This window comes from Anser cygnoides, chromosome 2 (assembly GCF_040182565.1).
Source record: "Anser cygnoides isolate HZ-2024a breed goose chromosome 2, Taihu_goose_T2T_genome, whole genome shotgun sequence".
Lineage (NCBI taxonomy): Eukaryota > Metazoa > Chordata > Aves > Anseriformes > Anatidae > Anser > Anser cygnoides.
This window is the reverse complement of record NC_089874.1, coordinates 94170958-94196110: the sequence shown is the minus strand read 5'-3', so window position 1 is coordinate 94196110 and position 25153 is coordinate 94170958. Positions and strand designations below refer to the sequence as shown.

Here is a 25153-nt window from a genome sequence, read left to right as displayed (position 1 = left end):
AGTCATTGATTGGTCAATTTCAGAAAGAAAACAGAGCTACTTTGCAACTTTCAGATGGGAGAATACTGTGCATTAAAACGCAGCTTCATTTATAGTGTTACAAAAGGAAAACCGTTTCTGGTGGCCCCTTATAACTCAAAGGCATGATGTATTTTGAGCAGCAATGTATTAATGCAAGTTGAGAGGAATAACCTATCTCTTTGATAGCGTGCAGTCATTAGCTGTGGCTGTAAACCCTGGATGTACGCTATTTTCTTCATATTTGAAGACAACATTATTGTTACTACATTATAGTAGAGAGGTTTCTATGAAAGAACTGAAAATTTAACATGTATGCATATTTGGAGCTTGTCACTGTGGTCTTTGAAAATATTTTTTTGTTTTTCTTACTGGAAGTCAGAGGAACCGTAGTACTAGTAGTATCAGTAATAGCCATAATATATATGATGCGTCTAGATGTTACGAACAGTCATAGATATGAAGCCACGTCTTTCCTGTGTTCTTGTACAGGCAGATTATACACTTGCAGAAGTAGTTTGCAAATAAAGTCAATGAGAGGAAGATCATATGTCAAGATGATGAGTGTAGTAGTGTAGACAAAAAAAAAAAAATATTGCCACTCTGTGTACTGTGACTAGTAGATTGTGTCCTGCCTTCATCATTCTTGTTTTTGTTGTTTTTTCTTCAATTTTCTTTTTACTTCATCTGCATTTTTTCTCCTTCCGGTTTCACCTTTCCTATGTCTACAGAGAGTGGAGGGGAAAGCCTGTTTTTGATGGTATTTCTCCCAGTGAAAATAAGGCATTCTAAATTCGAAAATAGCACATTGATTTCTTTTCTGAGCAGTGAAAGATTCTGCTATATCACTCACTCTGGAGAAAATTATGTTACAGAAAACTAGGTTTATACGAATTAATAAGTTATTCCCAACATATTCTTTGTTTCTTTGGAATATTTATAGTATTTGATACTATGCAGAACTGAAAAAATGCTTGCATAAATCTGATGAACTGTTAGGCTTTTGTGAAGTAAAATGGTCATTAATACCTCAAAAATTGAGGTCAAATACACAGTAGCCAGACAAATCAAAAAATGTTTCTTCTCTACACTGAAATTTTCAACAGTTTATATTTGTCCACCTTCCAACTTTTATTTTTAGATGTTCTTACTTTAGCCATTACGTGCCTCACTCCATTTGTTGTAAGATAAAAAATAAAATTAAGTCTATATGTGTGGACAAACCTTTCTTTCTCTGAGTGCTTTATTGAAAGAGCTATCTACCAGCTAAATCTGCTTTATAAGAAGAAAAGCTTAACTAAAAAAGGGTAGGTTTAGATTAGATATAAGGAAGAAATTCTTTACTCTGAGGGTGGTGAGGCAGTAGCACAGGCTGCCCAGAGAAGCTGTGGATGTCCCATCCCTGGAAGTGCTCAAGGCCAGGTTGGATGGGGCTTGGAGCAACCTGATCTAGTGGGAGGTGTTCCTGCACATGGCACAGGGTTTGGAACCAGATGATCTTTCAGGTCTCTTCCAACCCAAGCCATTCTATGAACTTGCATTTCTTTAGTATTAAGTATAGACAAACATTTGTCCTGGACTTTTGCCACAGTTCAGGAATATTTTGTTATTAACTAGCAAACACCTTGCAGTGTACTGATAAATCTTTTAAAGCTATCTTACCTATTTTTGCTGTGCTTGTCTTTAGTAGATTTGAATTGACATGATTGAAACATGCTTTGGAAAAATACTGAAAATGAAAATCTGTCATTTCTTTTCTTGTAGAGGAGGGCCAAGAGTAGCTTCTTATAGTCCTGCCATCCTCTTTAGAGGGCTCATTTTTCTCCATACCTGCAGTCTCATGTTATCAAAAAAAGGTGTTAGTTAATACTGATTATAAATGATGAATGTGTTTGATGTGAAGAAATAATCCAAAACAATGTGGAGAGTTACTAGCAAGCAACTGTAAGACAGTGATTTTTAATCACTAAGTTGTTAGATCTGGGACCTTGAATCTTAATCATATAGCTGCCTTTTTTATTATTAAATATGTTTGCATAAGTTTCATTCACTGTCTGAAGCTCAGGACTGTTCAAGATGCAGTTAGCACAGCATATAGCTACTTAGTTTTCAAACCGCTGTGAGCATTTTAGGGGTAGGGGGAATGGCAGATAGTTTTTGCTCGTTTTTACTTCAGACCCTGGGTAATGTTTTAAGTCCTTTTCCTCAAGACAGAATTACCTTCAAACTGTTCTGTTTGCTTTTTTGGGACACATTTATAGATAAAACTTGTGTATCGAGACTTATTGTGTACTTAATCCTTCCAAGGCATGTTTGGAATCTTGGTGGACATTGGAGTTGCAGAAGATAACGTTGCTGTCAGAGTGTATAAACATGCTCTAATTTCCCTATAAACCTTTTTTTCCTCCTGACAATACCAAGTATAATTATTTTTAATCGATTTTTCCTTGCTGTATTTAATCATTTAAGGGTGATTTAAGGGTCTTAATCAGTCATGTTCTATTTTGTTTCTAAAAACCAGTACACAAATTAGAAAATGAATTATGGGGAACAGTTCTTAGTTTAGAAGACTTGAAACATATCAATTATTAAAATTATCTTCAATTTCTTCTTCCACTTATTAAATATATTGTACTGTATCAACGTGTCAACACCTAGAACTGTTTCCTGTTAAATAATTAAAATAACCATGCTGGAGATGACGGATATTTTTTCATTTATTATATTGTTTCCCTGAAGAACACAGCGATTGTTTTAAGAATGTACTTTGAGTGAACGTTTGACTTTCTAAATACAGTTTGAGGAATATCCTACAGGCTGTGGCTGAAAAAAAAAAGACACTTAAAAATTAGAGCGAACTTTGAACATAGGCAAACTACAGAAAACCAGGGCAAGCTTGTGTTTTGTTTTGTACTGGTGTAGCTAGACTGCTTCTGCTACCCAAATTATCTAAGGTACTATCATATTCGAGTACAATTTGAGGCTGAGCTGTAGACAAAAGAAGCATTTTTCCTCTCTCAGATTAGAGTCTGCAGGAAAGATTGGAGCTATTACATATGTATTATAGACAAAAAATTGCTCTAATCCCAAATGAACATATATTAAAGAGAGCTTTATTCACAGGGAATGAATAGGTTTGCTTTTCCAAGCCAAGCCATCTCAAATCACAGCTGCATACTAAACCTGTCCTTAAAGACAGTGCTGAAGAGGACTTCAAGAAGACTTTTGTTTAGTCCAGGGCTTCCTAGCCTTTGTGAAGAAAACTTCCCTGTCAATTTTTTCTCCTCTTGCTTGCTTTGCTGCTGTCCATCTCATCTGACTACTGCTGCCACTGAAAAGTTAACACTGATGCATGCATGGAGTCTACACTGACACGTCCCAAGTCTAATAGATTGCTTTGTTGTTATACCACGGTTTTATCATTGCTGTGCCTCACCAGTTCAGAACAGGTAATTTAGTCTGTCTTCTGACTATATCTTTACTAACTATGTTCACTATATTTTATCCTATGCCTGCATGCATATATACATTACTACTATTATTTTGTTTTTCAAATGATTTCAAGAATAATACTAAAGTAAAACATACTATTTAGTAAGTGCACTTGTTTGGTAACTGTTTTTCAGTTAAAATTAGCTTTCCCTAGTCTTGACTTGAGCTTCCCTGAAGGTGTTTTGCTCTTCTTGAAAGATTTGCATTTTCTTCATTGAAGCAGTGCTGCTACTGACTTGCTGCACATCTCATTTTAAGCAAGATGGAAAATCTGTTTTTGCTTTGTTAGGTTACGTATCTTCAGAAGTCCTTAAACATTAAGGTATACATTAGGGAAGAGTTATGAATATGAAGGCTTATGGCATTCCTTTAAGATAGAAAATAAATTATGTGGATTTATTATTTCTAAGGTCTGCTGAAAAGCTGCTTTAATGTGTTTTTATTTTTTATTTTTTTCCTGAAACTGTTTGTGTCATACCAACAGGCTACCTGACATGAAACTATCCTGATAGGTTGATTTGTGAAATGGGGAATCTTGCCTTTGGGAAAAAATGTTTCAGTGATAGATCTATATTACAACTAGTTATTTCTAAAGGCAGGCTGATGGAGTTGTGCAGGGAATTCTTTTCAATTGCACTTTTTTTTTTAAACCTGCTATGTACCTGAAGATTATCATTGTTGCAGTCTTTCTTCATAAGGGTACCCTTGCAGCTTCCAAATTTGAAATGAGGAAAACCTCTCTGGTGGAGAAGAACAAATTATTACCCATTTGTCTTTCTGTGACATTAACACAATCTCTATGCTGCTGTGTCATTTAAGGACAAGAGGCTATGGTAAAAATTAAGTAGTCCTATTGAATTATGTGATATTGTTTCAAGACCGTATTAGGATATTCCAAAATACCTTCAATTTTATTAGTAACCTTCAAATCTAAGTGTTTACCTGGAGCAATAGATTGATTACATTATGGAATCATATAATCTAACATGCTTGATCTTTTATCAAGAAACGATTTTTTGTCTTGACACAGCACTGTCCGTCCCTGTGTAAAATCTGTTTCTCAGTATTGACATCTATTAAAAAAAAAAAAAAAAAGCTGATATATGGGGAATGTCAACGGAATATATATCATACCTAGTAGTTCATGTATAAGATCCTTCAGGGCTGATTTGGTAGAAACTGGCATATCCATTGCCTTCTATTAAGTAAGAGAAAATTAAAATGACTAAAATGAGTTTGCTTGTTTCCGCATTTTGTAGATGTAAATGGTTCAGTAATACACATTTTAAACACTTTGTGATCTTGAAATCCCAATGGCCAGGGGTTGCCATAAAAAAAAGAAAAATGGGGTTTTAACTGAGTAGTATTTAGGGAACTTTGAACTTCATTTTTCCACATACGTTTCTTTCTTTTTTCTCCCTTTTTTTTTCCTCCCTTCTTGCCCCCAGCAGTATTACACTGGAATTGTTGGTGCCTTAGGTGTGACAGCAATGTTCACACTTCACGGTGAAATGAAAAATGAAAATAAATGATTGAAAGAGAAAGGAAAAAAACTGTGAAAGCCACTGTTTTGTTGAATGTTCTTAACCTCAGAGGATCCATCTGTGGGAAGCTGCATGTTTTTCAGCCCATGACTATGAAATGGGAGGAGTATCCTCTACTCATGCCCGGGTAGTATATTTAAGTTTTTAATCCAGCTCTGTGGGAAGACCATGTCATTGTTACAAACACCCACGCTTCCTCCTTAACTGAATGTTGTATCATTAAAGTTAGCTGGTGTTTCTTTCAGAGATGGCAAGGCTCTAGAAGTGAAAGGTTAGTGAAACAAATGAAGTTTTTAGTGGTTCAGGGTAATGTTATTCATGTTACTTGTATGAGACCAATTTGTCCTTTATGTGAGGAGCAGAGTTTCTTTGACCTTGCAAATTTGGGTTTAATGGCTTATTTTTTTTTAATGTATCTATACCCCTACTATAGGTTTGTTAATGTAGTGTATGGATTGTTAATGTAGTTGTTGCATGCTCTTCTAAAGTCTCTTTCATGTTTTTGAATACACATGAGTGCATGTTAGTAAGAATGTATAAATTCAACTACATGTACTAGGTGCTATTTTAAGGGAAAAAATAACTGAGTTATTGGCTTGGAAAAGACAAGTATCCCAATTAAGCTGTGTGAAGGGTATTAGTTAAACTATTCAGGTTTCTCTTGTTCCCTGTGTAATGAAATAAATCAAGGCTTTGGTCTGTTTGGTTTGGAACAGCAGACTGCATAGGAGCAACTGATTCAGGAGGGTTTTTTTTGAGTAGACTGTGGCCTAACAGAACAGATTAGCTTCAAAATTCTGCTTAATCTGTATTTCAGAAAGAAGACTTGTAAAACACGTTTCAAAGAGACATTCAAACTCATTACAGTATAAGTCAGAAAAGCTGACAAATGAAGCCTTGTATAGATCTTGTACTTATATTTAAAGACTTACTGTTGATTAATCAGCAAAATAAACCTGACTAATTATTCACAGATATGAGAAGAGGCAAAAGGTTGGAGTGAGGAAATCAGTCACATATTTAAATTATACTGCCAAAAGAGGTTTATTAAGAATATGGAGTCAGTCTCTTGGAGGCATGCAGCAAATATACATGTGAGGTGATAGACCCAAGTTACCCAAGGAAGTTCTGAAAAGACACGCAGAAAATAAAATTCGTACTGAGCTTGGTTTATTCTTCAAACATATTGACAGAAAGGTTGAGGTGTTTCTGTCCTCAGAGAAATTAAAATCTGAACAGACAAGGACCTGAGCACCCTTATCTAACTTGGTTTAGATGATCTCCCAGGCTCCTTTCCAACCTAAATTACTTCAATTCTATGATTCTACTTACTATAAATGCAACATATTCCTGCGTGAGCTTTTTCCTTAGTTAAACATGCTTGCCAAAGCTATAAACCTCTTTAACTTACAATCTAAAACTATCCTTTGCTGGTGATACAGAAAATATAAAGGCTACAGTCCCAGAGTTGGAGGGGAAGGAAACAAAAGGTTGAACTAGTGTGCAAAAGGAAATTCACTGACATTATGCTATGAATTTCTGGAAGTGCATATATGCTCCTAGTGTAAGTGTGATGTATCATCTGGCAAAGTTATTGCATTGAAAATAGATTTCCTGCACTTAGGCTGCATTTGGTCAATTCTTTCAGCTTAATGTTTTGATAAACTGTAGCCACTTAGTGAGATTTGGTAAACTTACTATGGGAACACATCATTATTTTAACTAAGATATTCATTTTGTATACAAAATTTTTAAAGCACTGCCGTTGATGAAAGTGCCCTTCAGATGTATCCAGCTAAGTTCCAGTAACTACTACCTTGGTAAAAAATTGCAAATAGTTTTAAAGAATTTAATTTAAAATGCTTTTTCCCTTGGTCCTTAATCATATACAACCATGTTTAATTCCTCATTGTTACAAATTCCCTGCACTTCACAAGTCTGTGGTCCTTGTTCATGTACTTCAATCTTTCTTAAGGAACTTTCTTAAGGAAGATGCCCTCCAAAACTAGGCAGTGGATCTCAGAACATTTCCATTTCATTTCCCTTAACCTTGTCATTCCATCACTTACCATTTGAATCCTCTTCATCATTGCACTTGAACACTTTTCTGAAACGTTTCTATTGACTAAGTTGATTAAATGGTTTACTGTCAGTAGACCAAGTGCAGAGGAACCGAAAGAATCCTTTCATTGGTAATGGCAGCAGCTTATCAATGTGGATGTTTGCAGCTTACAGAAAATCACTGAATAACTCATGTATACCGTGAAGTCCACAAGTTTTCTCTGTAATGGAATTCAAATGTGCAGCACAAAGAATCCATGTGGCCTTGCACAGTTGTTCTGTTCACAGAAGTGCTGAATGTTAGCTGTGCAAGTCATTCTGTATATAAACTTCTCTAAAAGGCAGCAAAAAAAGATGCTGTAAATATCTTCCAGTTAATTGGTTCATGAATAATAATCCTAGTTTAAATGGGGAGTTCTCATAAAAAAGATAATGGAAGTGCTGGCGTATTCAGTCTCCCCACCCCTGCAGGTGTTAGGAAGAAAAGAAGCTTAAAGAACTTTAAGAACACTGCAAGGGCAAAACCTACAGATGTTTCCTTCAGTTGTTTGTAGAGAGGGAGTTTTGCTACAGTTCTATTGTTTCAGTTGTCCCTTTTCTCTTGGGGTTTGACTTTAGCTTATCATCATCAGTTCTCAGAATAGCAGAATTCTCTGGTAGGGCACACAACTGTGGGAAGGAGGGGTCTTTCCTTGAGACTTGACACAAAAGGAGAGTTGGATTTTCACAGCAAAGAGTTTTATTGTAAAGATCATCGCTGACAGAGCAGTCCATAGTGAGTGACAGATTGAAATAGCATCTTTTTAGACATATTGTGGAGTAAGGAAGAGGAATCACTTGTAGTTTACAAGTGTTGCTTGCATGTTAGCTGATCCAATGGAAAGTTTAATCGCCTTGCAAGGAAAGTCTCTCTTTCTTGATGAAAAGGTTGATTGGTTGGTCTGGTGAGTGTTCTCTTTATTGACTTAAAATATGGTGCTTGTTGTATGTTGTGAAATAAGGAAGATAAGTTAGTAAAACGTGGGATACAGTATAGCCAGAAAAGATGATCTCAATATTCCTGTTCAAAGTACTTTGTCACGCTGGTGAATAGTTAACTGCCAGAAGTAACATTTCATTGAGTTGCGAAGATAAAAATCTGCAGCTATAGCATGCTGTCCTGATAAGAACTTTATGAATGAATACACAGCACTGATGTATCTTGTAAGGGTTGGATTTGGTCATTTTCTAGTCTAAATTTTTGGTTACCTTTTTGTATTTTGAAAGGTTGCAGAATGATTCAGTAACTCCTTCAGATGGATATGTTTGAATTAAAGTACAATAATTCAACTGATAAACCTTCAACAATATTACAAAGAATTTATATCCCACATTTAAGTCTCCAGATATTTTATTAAGATAATTGAGAATCTGCTGTGTGATTATATGAATGGAAGTGCAAGTTGTGTTTTTGTCTCAAATAACCTCACTGTCTTGCATTGGGGATGGGAGAGATATTATATTAAAACAGGGACATTGTATCAGAATTTTATGTTATGTAGGGTTTTTTTCTTTTGTAGGAGTTTTCAAATGGGTTAACAACAGCTTGAACTCTACAAAGAATTTGATAATAAAGCCGTATCTCTTCTGTGGCACAACATAGAAAAATGCACAGCTTCATTGTTCTTTCCCTCAGAAGGAAGTCAATTAGCTTAAACTAAAATAAATCCTATGATTCTTTATTTTTAGCATGACTTCCAAAGGAAATAAGGCTTATGTCATCGCACTGCCTGTCTGTGTCCCTTCCCACTTTAGAAAGTCTGGACAACTGCAGTCACATCTAATGTGGGGATGGAGCTTTCAAAGATGCTTTATTTTTTTACGAGCTTAGTGAAAACTGGTGACTAGGTAGAAAAAAACTTGATCTAATCTTCTCTCATTGAGTAATTCCATTATGAGCTCAACAGTTGTCTGTACCTCTTAGATTGGCTGCTCAGGCAGCATATGTGTGCATGGTGCCAAAGGATCTTTTGTACTGCTGGCAGTTAGGGAGTACAAGTATTACTGGGATTGCAAACAAGAGAAGTGAAGGTACTTGTGGGAGAAATGGGGGTGAATGTCAGTGGGGTCTCAAAGGTGTGGCATGACTGCGGTAAAGAAAGAGGAACGATAGTGTTTAAAAAAAAAAAAAAAAAGTACACACAACCCAAACTTCCACAAATTCTTATTGAATCAGGCTCACCATCTTTGCCTCTCAAGGAAGAATTTGTTCATCTTACAGAATACACATAAGGAAACTGAACTAGAATGAACTTTATATTTCAACTGTAGTTTTTGATGAAATGTAGTACATGAGTCTTAAGCTTATTTTAGAGAACAACATTTGAAAATATAACTGTACTGTGAATTGCTTCCTGTAATTTGACAATTCAACTCTGCATCCAAACCAAACTGCTTGTTTTTACTTTTCCAGCATGGAGTTGTATTGCTTAGGCTTTTTGGTTGCTACTTACTAAATTTGTAAAGCTCTGTTCTATCTGCCATAAAGACTTTGATTTGCAAGCACTTTTTTGGGGTAACCGTTACTTTCAGATTTATTCTAGTATCATACCTAATATTTTAATTGACTTAATACGGTTTAACTCACTGCTTCAGATGGTTTCTGATGAAGCTCCTCAATTGCTTTAGAAATCTCTTGATTGTGGTTGTCCTCTGTAAAAAGCACAGTGAAATATGTTGCTGTACATGAGGAAGACATGCCTGGCACTTGAGAGCTATCACAGGGCTTCCAAAATGGGAAGGGATTGACCAAAAATTCCTTGCTTGGAAGGGGGCCTGCTGTTTTTAAGCCACACGGACATGGTAAGAGGCCGAAAAGCCAGATGGATAAAGATGCTCGTATGGTCAGGTCTTAAGGCTTAGAGCAAAGATTCTCCTGATGAAGAGACTTCTACTATACATAACAAATTTACACATACCAGCACTAATTACTTTATTTTCAGTGTTGTGGAAAGACCTTAAAGGTTGTACTTGGTGCTTAGGGACATAGTTTAATGGGTGACATTGGTGGTAGGGTGATGGTTGGACCAGATGATCTTGGAGGTCTTTTCCAACCTGAATGATTCTGTGATTACAACTTTTGATATTTTTCTCCAAGTGTAGCTATTATTTTTTTGAATATGTTTGCCACACATACAAAAAAAAAAAAAAAGCTACCTAATAAAACAGATGAACAGTAACATGATCTCATTTTACAATCTGACAGCTAATTTATGTCTTCACTGCTGAGTAATTATTGTGTTGAAATGTTTAAAGGAAAAACAGTAGTCGACAGTATTTAAGTCCTATTCTTTTCGTAAAAAAAAAAAACTGTGTTTGTTTGTTGGTTAACTGAATTGAGTAAGAGAACAACAGTTTTGACAGAAGATATTATAAAAAAAAAAAAATGCCATAATGTGTGTAGCTAGGTTACTAAATTCAGGAGAAGCTGGCGAAGAAATACAAACTTGAGGCAAGTCAGTGCTTTGCTTTGCATGAAAGGCAGTGGTGTATTCATGTATGGCTTTCACCAATAAATTGTGTCGTGAACAGCTTGCTGTAAGGCAAATACCCTGCTATCTAAACAGTTTTAGCCTCCAGCTGTGACCTTCTTCTGGAAAGGAGGCACCCGAGAGGGTAGTTGTGGTGAGGGGCTGCTGTCCCAGCAGTGCACCTGAGTATCAGGACTACTTCTGACCAACAAAGTCTTTCTTTTGAGGTGTTTATAACAAGGTGGTGGAGGCAGAAATGGGAGAGGAGTAACTGGATTGTAAAGGGATTAGACAGACAGTCTAAGTAGAGAAGCCTGTAACTTTCCTTAACTTTTCTCTTCTGCATGTTTTAGAGAATATAAGAAAACTAGAACTTCTCCCTGATATGATTAATTGCTTCTGTTTCCAGCCTCTATACTCTATTTCAGTTTTTCATTTAAGTATGGTTGATTAAACCCCAACTTCAACTTCAGAAGTCTCAGAACTGCTAATTGATGGTGGCCATGAGAGACTTCTTAAAAAGCATCACTAAATGTTTACCCAATTTTCCAATGCTTTTCCTAAGCATCAGTTAGCTGCTTCTGAAAAAACAGAATACCAGGTTAGATAACCAATCCAGCACAATATACTGGCTTTCTGGCATTCTTTTTTTTTTTTTTTTTCCTCCCCAGTTTAAGCTAATTGTTTTTTCTAGCACAGTAAGTTTTACAATTACCTAGATTCCTTCACTCCTGGGTGTGAGCAAAAAGTAGACTTTATCCACATCAGATGCTGTGTGTGGATGTTATCTTGATGATGCTTGAGGACTCTGTTATAATCAGCCAAGCTGCTCAGTAAAGAACCCTAATTAACTGCCTTTCTTTTCTGTGCTGGATTGTCCTTGCCTGTGTAGCCACTTCTACTTTAGCTATGCTTTGTGTTAAAATTCCCTGTCAGCATCTGTTCTGCTCTTACGCTAAGTGATGCTTCTGAAGCAGCCTATGCTAATTTCTCCTTACCTACATGTAAAGAAATATAATCAGTGACATCTTTAGTCAGTGTGATCCACAGCTAAAACTTTCTCAAATGATGTAGCATGTCCTGTTCAATAATTGCCTCTGTAAGCTCCAGCAGAGTTGACATTGCAGTAGCAGATGTGTTGTCTGTCATTGGGCTTGTGCCAGAAGTGGAAGTGAGTAGTTAGAACTGCCTGGTGATTTTTTTGTTGAGTGTTTCATAAATGCCATAATTGTCTGATTCAGACCTTCTGCACAGGATTAAGTATTCTTTAATTTTCTGTGAACACACCTTCTGGCTTTCACACAGGCATTTTCTTTAATTAGAGTTTAGTTCCTGTTTTTCTGAAGATTTAACTCATTTTTGTTTACTGGTTTTTAACAGGTCTTCGGAACAGGAATCACCAAAGTGAGTTTTCTTTAAACTTTCTGTGATAGATTACTTAGCTTTAAACTATGTAACAAGATACATAAATTATTTTTTCAAAGTATTTGTATAGTTAGAAGACAGAAATAATTGTGTAAATCAATGAATATTATAAAGCTTTTTTTAAAAAAATGATATTTTGGATCAGGATGTGGGAGGTTTTAGGTTCTAACATGACCTAAGTGTTCTTAACAAAATAATAATAATTTTAAACTGTTCAATATAACCTTTTGTAAAAGTTTACTGATGCTAAAATCGGCTGGTAATTTTATCTGGTGACTGTATATAGTGCCAGAAAGCATTAACTGAAGTAATTTGTCATGTTCTTCTGGTTTTGTGAATTTTTTCTACACTGGAAAATCATTAAGAGCTATGCGCTCAAGTTGCAAGTGAATTTTTTCTTAATAACATATGTTCTGAAAAATGTATTATGATGTGTTTACATATACAGTGTTCCTGCTTACTTAACAATGACTTTACAGAAATCATGAAAACCTCTTGGAAGCTACCAGATTTAAAAAAAATAATAATCATAATAGTATAATTCTTTTCTTTTTAAGTGTCATTATTGTTTGCTGAAGTATTTTCAAATTATTGAAAGAGCCAAGTGAATCATGTCTCCTGAAAAATATTTCCTGTGGTAACTGAAAATCCTGCAAATGTTGTACAAACCATTTAATTCACATTGCCAAGAACATGTAATAAAACTGAGCATCAGAAATATTAAGGCAAACCCAAGTTTGCCTGATGACGTCTTTCAACATAAGTTGTAGTCAGATTTCTACAAACTGAGAAATAAGTGTTTGCATTATTAATGTTTGCGGGTCCTGTATGTTAAAAGTCTACATTACATTCCTCTATAGCATAGTTTTACTTCATTGACAGCTAGCAGTGGCCCCTGGGAATGGTTCAGAAAAGCTCACATATATGAATAGAATTGTACCAGAGCAGAGACAAATGTTTGAGTTCACAAATTCTAATGCCAAGGTTTACTTCTGGTGCTTCCTCTCTGTGAGAATTCGATGTTGCGTTTTAGGAATGGTGAAGTAGATTATGAATCTTATACACGCTGTAAAAAACTAATAGCACACGTGCTTCCAAGGATCAAATGTACTTCATTTCGGTGTTGGGTTGTCAGTAGCAGCGTAGAGTATTCCTGCAACTGTCCTGCCGCTGAGCATCTATGATGCAAGTGCAAGGTCAGTCTGCAGTGCGGCACACCCCAGTTTGTGCCATACACAGCACTATATGTTAATGATAGGACGCTGTGTCCAAGCTGCACTGAGCTTTCCCAAGACACAAATTTTCACAAAGTATTGTGTAGTTTTCATGAAGATGGATCTTTTAGTATGTATGGTGTCTGTGAGTTTGATCTAATTGAAGAACAATTTTAGTTGTATTAGAGGTCTGCATTTCTTCACCTTCAGAAGAAATAACTGTAGCTGAGTGAACATTTGAAAGGTCATGGGGCACTACCAGGCAGCTTGTCCAATTCTAAGATCCGATGTATTCATTTACTTACTGTTTTCTTTTTTTTTTTTTCATCATTGAATTTTAAGGTTCTTGACCCATTAGTTCAGGTCTACACTTCCATTTAATTCTGGGTCCTTCTTCATGGCTATAATTACCTCAATGACAGAATATAGTACTGTTATTAGACCTGTCATTGTCACTTCATTTCCTATTTCTCTGACAATTTACCATGGCTTTTCTGCAATCCATCTTCTCGCAGAGAGATAAGGTTGAGCTGGCATTCACGTGAGTGGAATGAAAAAGAGTACTTTGCAAAAATGAGTGGAATCACAGTATACAGTTTTCATGGGTAGGAATGGAGTGCCTTTCCCCTGGGGCTCAACTCTCATTTCCTCCATGTTACTGTGATTTCCTGTACCACTTCAGTACTGCCTTTCACTGCTGACCTCCAAGTAATTTGCTAAAAATGTTTCTGCTACTCAGTTTTGTTTTGTCCGTTCTTCTGGACATCCACAGATCAAATAACTGTTACTTTGAATGGCAAGAAGTGTTAAAATCCAAGTATGAAATTGGCTTGCTCTTGGAACCGAGCAGTACGTTTGAATGTTTTACACTGTTTTACATAAAAATCTGGATAACAATACCTTCCTAATATTTATTTATCTTTCTTAAATGAAGGAACGTATTGGGAAATAGTCCAACTCGGAATTCTCTGACCCATACCTCACCTAAAACCTTGGCTCAGTCTCCCAATGGATTTGGTAACATTTCTGGCTCGTACCCATTGGAAGGGGTGGATAAACACTTCTTAGAAACATATGACAACATTACAAAAAGTAGCTCAACAGAAGATTCTGGTCAGTACTACTGTGATAAGGTATGTTCAATTGCATTCTTTTAAAGTCAAAACTGGTGCTAAATGTAGCTTTGAACTGTAGACTTAGAATCTACAAAAATTGTGATTATATCCTGGGATGAGCGTGTTTTATGCAGTAATAGGAATAAATCTTCTTGTCTTATTCAAACTTATCTAAGACGATATAAAATATGATAGGCAAGCCTACCAACTACATTGTTTTCCCCATAGTGTCCAGGTTTCAAGGGTGTTGTACCTATCATTTTTTTTTCCTTCAGTCACCTTTAGCAAGGACAACATGTTGAAAATTTTAATAGATATCAATTGGAAAAGCTAAGATGAAAGTAACAGTGTTAGCGCAGAAAAAGCATAGAACATATTCACCATTATACATGCTGCTATTTTTTAAATTAAAGGTTACAATTGTGAACATATTCTTTAACATTAACTTCTTCCTTTTTAAAACATGGATTTACATAGAATATACTTGTTCAGCATGTCTACATTTGGGTACGCTATATTCTAATTTTGCTGCTGTCTTGTTTTAAAAATTAGAAAAGTTTGATGTTGATTTTTCTGTATATTACAGAATGAACTAATTGAGGGAGATTTACTTTTGGTGCGAATCACACCAGATGAAGATGGGAAGTTTGGATTTAATCTAAAGGTAAAACACCAATCTTTTGGTTAGTTTTACAGGATTTATGTAGATGATTTAGCATTATGATTATTTTTCATTTTTAATGTAATGCTTTGGAGGAAACAGTATATTCTTGTGGACTTAAAAATTTTTAGAAATGGCAGCCTAATTCTTAAATGATAAAGGTTTATTTTCATGTTACTTTATTAGTTCTGTATTCTTTAGCTGCCTGTACTATGGGTATGACACATTTCCAAAGCAAACTGCCTATTTTGCTGCATAAATGTGGACTCCAAAATTTAATTTAAGGTATTAATTTCTGGAAAAATCTGCTTCTGTGTTATAAAACAAGTTAAATAGTTTGTGCTATCGTGCTGAATATACCCATAAAAAATCACATTGGAGAGATGAAAATTAATTTTGGAAGAAAATGGAAATAAGTATTGATTTCCTTGTAAATTTTTGACATCCCCTCACTGAAATTCTATTTAAAAAGATAGAGTAGTGTGAACTAGCCATATCAAAATCAGGGCTGAGTTTGATGGTTTTGCTTTAAGCATTTATTGGTGGAGCAGTCATAGAGCTTCATGTAAAGGGAATAAGGGAGTATAGCTGTCTGGAAGTTTGCTACCTGATCTCTTCCAAGTTCATCACAGTATTTAAGGATACTGTCCACCTAGTGAGTTCAAATGTTGAATTAGGCTAGCTCGAAGCGTAGGATTTGAGTAATGGTGCATTTGATCTGTTTATCACGTGTTAAAATGTATGGGCAGGCAAAGACACTGGTTTTAGTTAACTGGAAAAAACATGCCCTCCTGACATTCACTCATGAAAATCCAATCTAACTGACTTACAGTGATAGAACACTAACTTTATAAAAATAAAATTAAAATAGGTGATTGCTTGTTTAAAATGCTTATGTTTATTATAATGATACATTTACAGTCATTATTTACTTGACCTCTAGGGTGGTGTAGATCAAAAAATGCCATTAGTGGTATCAAGAATAACTCCAGGATCACCTGTAAGTAAATTCTTGCCATTTTTAATCTCTCATTTATTACTTCTTCCACCAATGTCTAGTCTTTACTCATAGGAATTTGGAAACACACAACCAGTATGAAATAATAGATGAGCTGGTTTCTTTAGAAATTGATTTGACCAGTGTTTTCTTGAGCCATGGATGAAAAGATTGGGAACTGTTGAAAGCATGTTTGTTTCCCCCATCATCTCAAAAAGTGCATCTTGAAACGGCTCTGGAAAATGGAAAATGTTTGAAGAAGGGCAAAAAGGATATTTGAAGATGCAGAACAGAAGTGAGTAGTCTGGGCCTCAGCAGCCAAGAAAAAAAGAAACAGTTTCAGAGAGATATGGCAAAAATCTGCAAGGTTTTGGAGCACTATGAAACAGGTAGCAGGGGATTCCATTAAAAGAAGTAGGGAGTATCAAATTAAGTTTGTGAAAGTCAGGTTGAAAATGAATGAATAGTAGTGGTTCTTCATGAACAAGACACCTATGAAACTGCTTGACAAAGGATGTTGTGGTTAAAATAATTTCGTAGGGTGGTTAGGAGAGGATAAATGCTTGAGGGAACAACCTGTTGACAGCTTGTTGTGGTCTGACTATTCAGTAACTGAGGAAATCCGTAGAGCTAAAAACACTAAGAGGATGGGGGAATACTGAGGGCAGGGCAGGGGTTCAGGAGTGGGGAGCAGAATATGTTCAGGCATTGGAATGAGTTGCCCAGGGAGGTGGTGGAGTCCTGGGGGTGTTCAAGGAAAGGTTTGTTCGCGGTGCTTAGGGACATGGTTTAGTGGGTGACATTGGTGGTAGGGGGATGGTTGGACCAGGTGATCTTGGAGGTCTTTTCCAACCTTAGTGATTCTGTGATTCTGTGTTTGCACTCATCTTGTTCTGCCATGGATATTTGCTTATGGCAATGTTTCTGGACTAGGTGTGACATTCATCAGAATCAGTACAGCCGTTGAGTTCTTATGTTGAATTGTGAAATAATAATAGTGATTTAACACTGTGGTAACTTTTTTCTAAATAAGTGGTTCATAAGTTTGTGAGGATATGCATCTTATTTCACTCACCTTCTTCCAAAGTATATTTCCCAACTCTCATAAAACGATCTCAGTGCTAACTTGATAGGAGATAGTCCCGACTTAATCTTACAAGTCTGTTGTGCTCTACATATTAGAGACTCTTGAAATGTGATAAGCAGACACAGGGCTGATATCTGAATGTCATGATGTAAATCTAGCTAAAAGAAATTGTTTGAAAACTTGTATTCTGTCCCATTTAAGATTTGTGACTTGACTTAACGCAGTACATAGCAGTCTGTTATGAACTACAATATTTGAATAGAAGGGTAATAGGAAATTATCATTATAACTTGAATCCACAAAGCGAAAATGAAACAGACCTTAAGGGTTTGTGTTCAACCTAGCAAACTTCGTAAGGGTTATTTGAGATATTGAAGTGAATGTAAGACAAACAGGCTCATTCCACAATTAGTGAAGGAAGGATGCTTCTCCAGAGGCAGTGGTTATCCTTTGGCGGATCAGACTGTCTTCTGGGAAATATGGAAGTATCAATCTGTTTTTCTCTTTGTTGACTGGAGAAGGACTGTAAATCTAACTTAAAGGCTTCATTTAAGTATCTCCAATTAGTAATTGTAGGCATAAATAGAAGTGAACAGTTAGCTCTTTAGCCTTATAAAGCAACAAGTGAGCAAGTTATTGAGGGTCAGGGGATAAACTGGAAACTGTTATACAACGCAGTATGTATTCAATAGCAGTCTTATGTAAATCACACCATATTACAGGAAGAGGAAAAAATAGAGAGCATAACAGTATTAATGTTGATTATATAGTTTTCCATAAACTAAATTTCACTATCTCTTGACTATTTAATAAAATGTAACTGATATTTGAAAGTTTAAGTAGTTGTATGGAATGCATTTTTGGTTTATTTTAGCTCCATAGAACATCAGTGATGTCATTCCTTCATTGTATTTGCTGCTGTTTCAACTTGTTCTGGATTCACTCATTACCAAGCAAATTGTGCTCAGGGACACCATTTAATAATATTATTTGCCAAGATTATTTATCAGGTTTGTAGGTTACTTTTTTTTTTTTCAATTTTCCTTCAAAAAGATTTGTCTTTTTTTTTTTTTTGTGGAAGAGAAGAATCTGTACTCACAAAATAAGGCAGTATTTTCCCTTTGGCATCCTAAAGTTGTGTGTGTTTGTTTTTTAAATTCCTTTCTACTACAGCAGTAATCTAGAGTGCTGGAAAATTTTGAGGACAGAATAGCAAAATGAGTTGCAGGAGAGCATAAATCTAAAGAACAACAACTTCTTGCAACTGGTATTTTTTTTTAACAAAATTTCTATACTGTTTTTTTTTCCTCCCACAGACAGTATTAATGTCCAAAGGTGATAAAGAAATAGTTATGGTTGTATTTAATAAAACTTCTGACTGAAAAATAGTATGCATGCTTCTTGGAGCAATAACAAAGTGATTAGCATAAAATGAAACATTGGGTGTGTCAATAGGACAGGAAGCCTTTGACATAATTAATTGTCTGAAAAAGCTCTATATCTGAAAAATCTACAAATTATGCTTACATGGAAAGAATTAATTCCCCTTTGAGATATATTTTATACAGTCAGATGATACAAGCAAGAGAGCTGAGGCATTAACATGTCACATGATTAATATAGCTTCTTTGAGCATAGATATTCATCTTCTCCTGTAATAAAGAATAATAGCCAGCAACCAACCAAGAATTCTAAATTGTAGACAAATGTAGGAGCTCAGAAACCATTCCTTCTGTATTTTTGTTGACATCTTGACACTCCTAGACTGACCAGATATGGTCTGTGTGACTGATATGATCTTTATATCATTTATCTTTTCAAATATTACTAACAGCATTTTAGAGTGATTAAATCAGTTGTTCATAGTCGCATTCTTCAGTCTTGCCTTCATAAATTGTACAAAGTACGTCAGGAACTCTTTTGGGGAACTGTGAATATCTGGTTAAATCAGTGTTGAAGGACACCATGGATGATTATAATTCCCATTCTTCCTCTCTTTTCATATCTTTTTCATTCATCATTGACAATCTTCCATATCCTTTTTTCTTCTTTCTTTAGAAAAAGTTTGGGGAAAGCAGTCTTAATTTTTTTAATATATTTTTAAGCAGCTTTTCTGATTGGATTCTTTTTTCTCTTGCATACATCTTTGTTTTCTCTATCTTCCTTCTCTTCTCCTTTATCTGTTTTTTGGCACTTACACACGTTTTAAATTTTCTTTCCTTTTACTTTATTTTCTGACACAAGTGGTTCCCAATTTATTTTCATCTCCCTATCACTTTTTTTTCTAGCTCTGCATTTTTCTTTCTGTTGGTTCTATCATCATCACCTCTCCTTTCTGTCATCTTCTGTTTTTTACTTGGTAATGTAGTACATCACTGATAAACTTAGTTCGGGAGAGCTATCCATGCTTCCTGCAAGGCATAACCAGGATCAAGAGGAAAGGGCTAATTTGAGCGTCTTGTTCACATTTTGTTTCTTGATAGGGCTAATAACACTGGATGAACAAAGTTCAGGGAACCTGTGGTAGCATGAAGGAAATAGAGGGAACAGCTATGAATACAGAAAAAGAGATTGTAATGGACTTAGGTCTCATTTACAAAAGATTTCAAACGGAGTATTTAAGTATATGACTCTCGTATAGCTGGGTACTTCCTAGACAAACTGAAAATCGAGATAGCAATGAAAATAGAATTGTTACGTAAGTTGACTGCCTTGTCAAAGGTTGTCTTGAATATCTCCAAGGTGGGAGACGCTGCAGTCTATGGGCAGCCTGTTCCAGTGCTCAGTCACCCTCACAGGAGGGAGGAAAAAAAAAAAGTGTTTCCTGATGTTCAGATAGAAACTTCTGTGTTTTAGTTTGTGCCCACTGCCTCTTGTCCTGGCTCTGGGCACCACTGAAAAGGGCCTGGCTCCATCCTCTTTGCACCCTCTCTTCAGGTATTTATATGCATTAATAAGATTCTCCACTGAGCCTTCTCTGCTCTAGACTAAACAATCCCAGCTCTCTCAGCCTTTCCTCATGCTCTGGTCCTTTAATCAACTTTGTATATCATAGAATCATAGAACGGTTTGGATTGGAAGGGATCTTAAAGATCACCTAGTTCCATCCCACCTGCCACGGGCTGGGATGCCACCCCTAGATCAGGTTGCCCAGGGCCTCATCCAGTCTAGTCTTGAACACCTCCAGGGATGGAGCATCCACAGCTTCTCTCAGCAGCCTGTTCCAGTGCCTCACAAGCCTCTGAGCGAAGAATTTCCTCCTAACCTCTAATCTAAATCTCCCCTCTTTTTAGTTTAAAACCGTTCCCCCTTGTCCTGTTATTGTCTGCCCAAGCAAAAAGTTGCTCTCCATCTTTTTTATAAGCCTCCTTTAAGTGTTGAAGAGCTGCAATAAGGTCACCCCGGAGCCTTGTCTTCACCAGGCTAAACATCTCCAGCTCTCTCACACTTTCTTCGCAGGAGAGGTGATCCAGCCCCCTGATCATCTTCGTTGCCCTCTTCTGGACCCTCTCTAACAGTCCCACACCCTTCATGTGCTGGGGGCCCCAGACATGGACACAGCACTCCAGGTGGGGCCTCACAAGGGCAGAGCAGAGGGTGACAATCCCCTTCCTCCATCTGTTGATGCAGCCCAGGACACAGTTGGCCTTCTGGGCTGCAAGCACGCATTGCTGGCTCATGTCGAGCTTTTTGTCCACCAGAACCCCCAAGTCCTTCTCTGCAGGGCTGCTCTCAATGAGTTCTTCTCCCAGTCTGTACTCATGTCTGGGATTGCCCTGGCCCAGGTGCAGCACCTTGCTCTTGGCCTTGTTGAACCTCATTAGGTTGACATGGGCCCACTTCTCAAGCTTTTCCAGGCCCCACTAGATGGTGTCACTTCCTTCTGTTGTATCAACCACACCTTGGCATAATCTGCAAACTTGCTGAGGGTGCACTTGATCCCACTGTCTATGTTGTTGATAAAGATATTAAACAGTACCAGTCCCAGGACAGACCCCTGAAGGATACCACTTGTCACCAGCCTCTACCCTTGATATAGAGCCATTGACTAAGACTCTCTGGGTGCAGCCTTCGCGCTAATTCATCATTAAGCTATTATCATCATCATTCTGGCCATGGCTTGAATTACTTTGTGCTGGATGCAAAGCTAAGTGTGCTAACAAGTGTGGCAGGAAAAAAAGCCAAACAAATCCTAGAATACAGAAGATAAACTAAATTGCTGTATCCAGGACAAGCTATAATGCAAGTTTTCAGTTGCAATGGGGAGAGCTGTGTCCTAGCATTCTATGCATCGCAGGTAGGTAGCACCGAAATGTGTTGCAAATGCAAAGTACTTGAGCATCGTAAATCAAATACTCACCTACATCATCTTATTAAAACTCTAAGTGAATGAAATGGGGATATCATTTGATATCTACCAGTTAAGAATGATAAATAACAAAAATACGAAATGTGTATAAACTTCTTAAAATTGTAAAAAGAAACACATGTACAGGGAATGTCACGTTACTTAAATTATCCTCGGTTTAATAACCTCAGTCATATTTGGGCTTTTCAGTATTCACTGCATAAAAAGTGAAGGATGTTTACTTAATAAGTCTGTCATCTTGTATGCTTAGGATGCTTTTTCCAGAAATTCATTTGCTGATGTTTAGTTTTTGAAATTTATATCTTTAAGAGCAATTTGCTAATGGCTATCTGATAAATAAAAATTCTTTTTTTAGCTATTAGTATGCTGTTTGAACTGTTGCTCATCTTCATTGAGAGGCTTTGAAGCAACAAAAAGCTTTAGATCTGATCTCTTTGATAGAATTTCTGTAACAGAAGATGAAACTTTATCAGGAGGACTCTGAAGAATTTGCTTACATGATGAACTTAATATTCTGATTTGTTCCTGCTTACATGACTGGATGCAATGACATTAATATGTTTCTTTGGTCTTGAAACAGGCTGATAAATGCATTCCAAAACTGAATGAAGGTGATCAAATAGTATTAATTAATGGCCGAGATATCTCAGAGCACACGCATGACCAGGTGGTCATGTTCATAAAAGCCAGCAGAGAATCTCACACGAGAGAGCTTGCACTTTTGGTCAGGCGGAAAGGTAACTGGGCTTATTTTATTCACTTTTAATGTATTCGAGACTGTTGTTCTTATGCTTGGGTGGAATGCCCTCTATTTAAATACATGCGTTCTCGGTTCACTTGGAATATGTCCATGCTAGAAAGTTCTCCCTGCACTTAAATTAGTATCATAAGTAGTTTTAACTGGAGGCTCTTTCCAATGCAACAAAGAATCTGTCAAGTTAGAATTTCTTCTTATGTTTTTAGCTCTAAAAATCTACAAAACAGCAAATGATTCCTTTCAAAAGTTCATTTTGTAAATATAGCATCATTTCACAAATCTTTAATTGCATGTTTGCAAATACCCATGAGCTGCTGTTGCCCAGCACGATTATGCTACAAAACAAGTCAAATGAGCTTTTTTAAAATTCTTACAGTAGATGTTTTATCATAATAATGAGCTTGACCCATGCAGTCTACTCACTAAATTGCTGCTGGCAAACAAGACAATCTTTGAAATATGTAGGGTCATAGGTCTTTATATTTAAAATACAGAGGACCAATCCTGTTCCATTTGCTTGCTCCTATTTAAAGACGTGCAGATCCCAGGAGCTTTCAGATGAAGTGAAACTTCTGGTTTATTATTTACTTTCTTTAGGAGCTATGATGAGACCTTAACACAAATGATTATAGAAGGGTTTTGCAAAGAGTTTCTGATTACATTATGACTTAAAAATCTGGAGGGATTATGCATTGCTGGGAAACAGGAGGCAATAAAACCTCATAAATGTTATAGGCCTCTGTAGCATTTACTTTATTTTAAATTTTGTATGTTTCTTGGAAGACAGATGTCTCTGTGTTTTGTTCTACCTGAACATAGTCCTGCTCCTATTATTGCAGGCCTCTCTGCTGGCTATATGCAATATTTAGTCTTTCCTTAACCTTTTTTCTAGTCCCCCTCCTACCTGCAGATAAGTCTCTGCTTAGCTAAAGATAACCTGTGGCTCCATGCCAGTCATTTGTATAGGCATGAGTGCGAACAGCTCCACATTTTCTGTAGTTTGGCAGGTATGGGCCATTGTGAGCATTGCAGAGAATATCCACAGATGGACACATTCAGTGATACAATAGCTTTCATAGAGCAACAGAACTGCTGTGTAGTTTTTCATTAACGTTTTTCATGTTCTTCGACATGTTAGCAAGAAGTGGCAAATATAATGTTTTATAATTTATTAAATCAGTTCCCTCGGTGTTAGTATAAGAGATTAGGAAAGAGAATTCAGGTACTGTAACGGAAAAGGAGTACAGTATAAGTATGTTTGTGTTCATTTTACTGTGGGAGGTCCAAGCTTTTTGAGATATTCTATTAATTAATTTCTAAATTATTTTAGGCAAAACTCACGTAGTTTTCACAGTGGTTAATGTTGTGGGCCATAAGCCTGTCCAGCAGTTCCATCTGCAAGACTAGATGGCAGCAAAAAAAAAAAAAAAATCTGTGCATTTGAAAGTAGTGGTTTGCCATCACAGTTAACTCCTTAAGGAGTTTATTTTTCCTAAAGACCATGAGGACTTTTTACTCTTTCCCCTTCCTTCAGTAATATGGTATATAAAGAAATGAAGTTAAGTCCGTTGCTGTTACTTGCTTTCTTGAGACCTGAACTTTGCAAATCTTGTTCTCACAAGCTGGTAAATCTTAGTATGTGTTGCAAGCACATTAGTGCTGTATGTAATGGATTTTAATTTTCAATGCATCTTTCAGTAGTTAAACAGTTTGTGGAGCCTAAATCAGAAGATGAAGTTGATTCCCAAAATCTCCCAGATTCTCTTCTTCCTATCTGTTCCGAATATGCTGATACTCTGGAGGAGTCTATGGAACAGCTAAGGAAAGGACTGGAAAGTGGGACAGTACTTATTCAGTTTGAGGTAGGTAATACTCAACTCTCAAATGCTATTAATACAGACTAATAGCAGCTGTGACCATCAAGTAAAGTCAGGGCTTAATTAATTACAAAACTTATTGTTCCCTTTCAGTCTTATCTGAAGAGAACACGAATATGAGTTGCCCATCAGTTTCACACTCCCCTGCAGGAGAAAGAGGAGAATGATTGATCAGTCTTGCATAAAACATTATCTGCTGAGAAAAATGTTTTAATTACCATGTTTCTAGCTCAAGTACCCAAAGCTTACTAAATGTTGGGTTTTTTATTGAGTAGAATAGCAGGGAGTTGACAGAGGATAGTCTTGTACTTTGTTTCTTTTCCTGTGCTGCTCAGTGAAGTTTCTGAAACCTTTTATACCCTAACTTGGTTTTTCACTTTCTCATATTTTGCTGCCTTTCATGGAGTGACAGCAGCAACTTGACTGTTCCTGTTCTTCTTCTCTTAGAGGCTGATATGAAAGTTTTGCTATGTTAATTTCTATTCGAGGCTTGTAATGTGCAGTCTGTGGTATTTTTCCCTAGCAAGCTAAATTGATGCTTACTTCCTGGGCAAATTACTCTGTAGGTGAGATTCCCCCCTATGTAAGATAAGACTTGGATGAACTGCTGTATAGATTAATTCATTAATGTTTGTTATATTCTTCAAAATATCAGCAGAGAATATCCTAGAAAACTGACTAATAAAATGTTATTGTAGTTTATTAAAATAGTTCTTCAGTGTTAGCATAAGAAATAAGAAAGGATAATTCAGTTCCTTCTCTAATGGAGACAAATTAGAGTGTGAGTATGTTTGTGTTCATTTAGCTATTGGGGATCCAAACATTTTTTGTAACTTTGGAGAAACCCTGGTTGTTGTCATCTATTAATTTCACATAGTTGAAGTCTGACATAATCCTTTCTAACTCTGGAAACTTGTAGAACCGCAATGCCTTCTTTCCCTGTTTTTGATGTTTTTCCTTCATTGTTGGTAAAAATGCCATGAGATTCAATGGTGATTGCTGAAGAGTTGTGGTGTTATTTATTGTA

At 36.4% G+C, this 25153-nt stretch overlaps 1 protein-coding gene across 6 annotated transcripts in view; it reads left to right on the top strand.

Moving 5' to 3' along the window:
- The window catches only part of PTPN3 (protein tyrosine phosphatase non-receptor type 3), a 177032-nt gene that overhangs the window by 123438 nt on the left and 28441 nt on the right, over positions 1–25153 (top strand). For 5 of the 6 annotated variants that reach the window (XM_048046027.2, XM_013195332.3, XM_048046029.2 and 2 more), the window contains 6 exons: positions 12005–12028; positions 14198–14396; positions 14965–15042; positions 15983–16039; positions 22073–22229; positions 23948–24111. In XM_048046027.2, the coding sequence (XP_047901984.2) occupies positions 12005–12028; positions 14198–14396; positions 14965–15042; positions 15983–16039; positions 22073–22229; positions 23948–24111 (679 nt within the window). The remainder of the gene's footprint in view (positions 1–12004; positions 12029–14197; positions 14397–14964; positions 15043–15982; positions 16040–22072; positions 22230–23947; positions 24112–25153) is intronic. The other variant, XM_048046028.2, reaches the window with a different exon arrangement.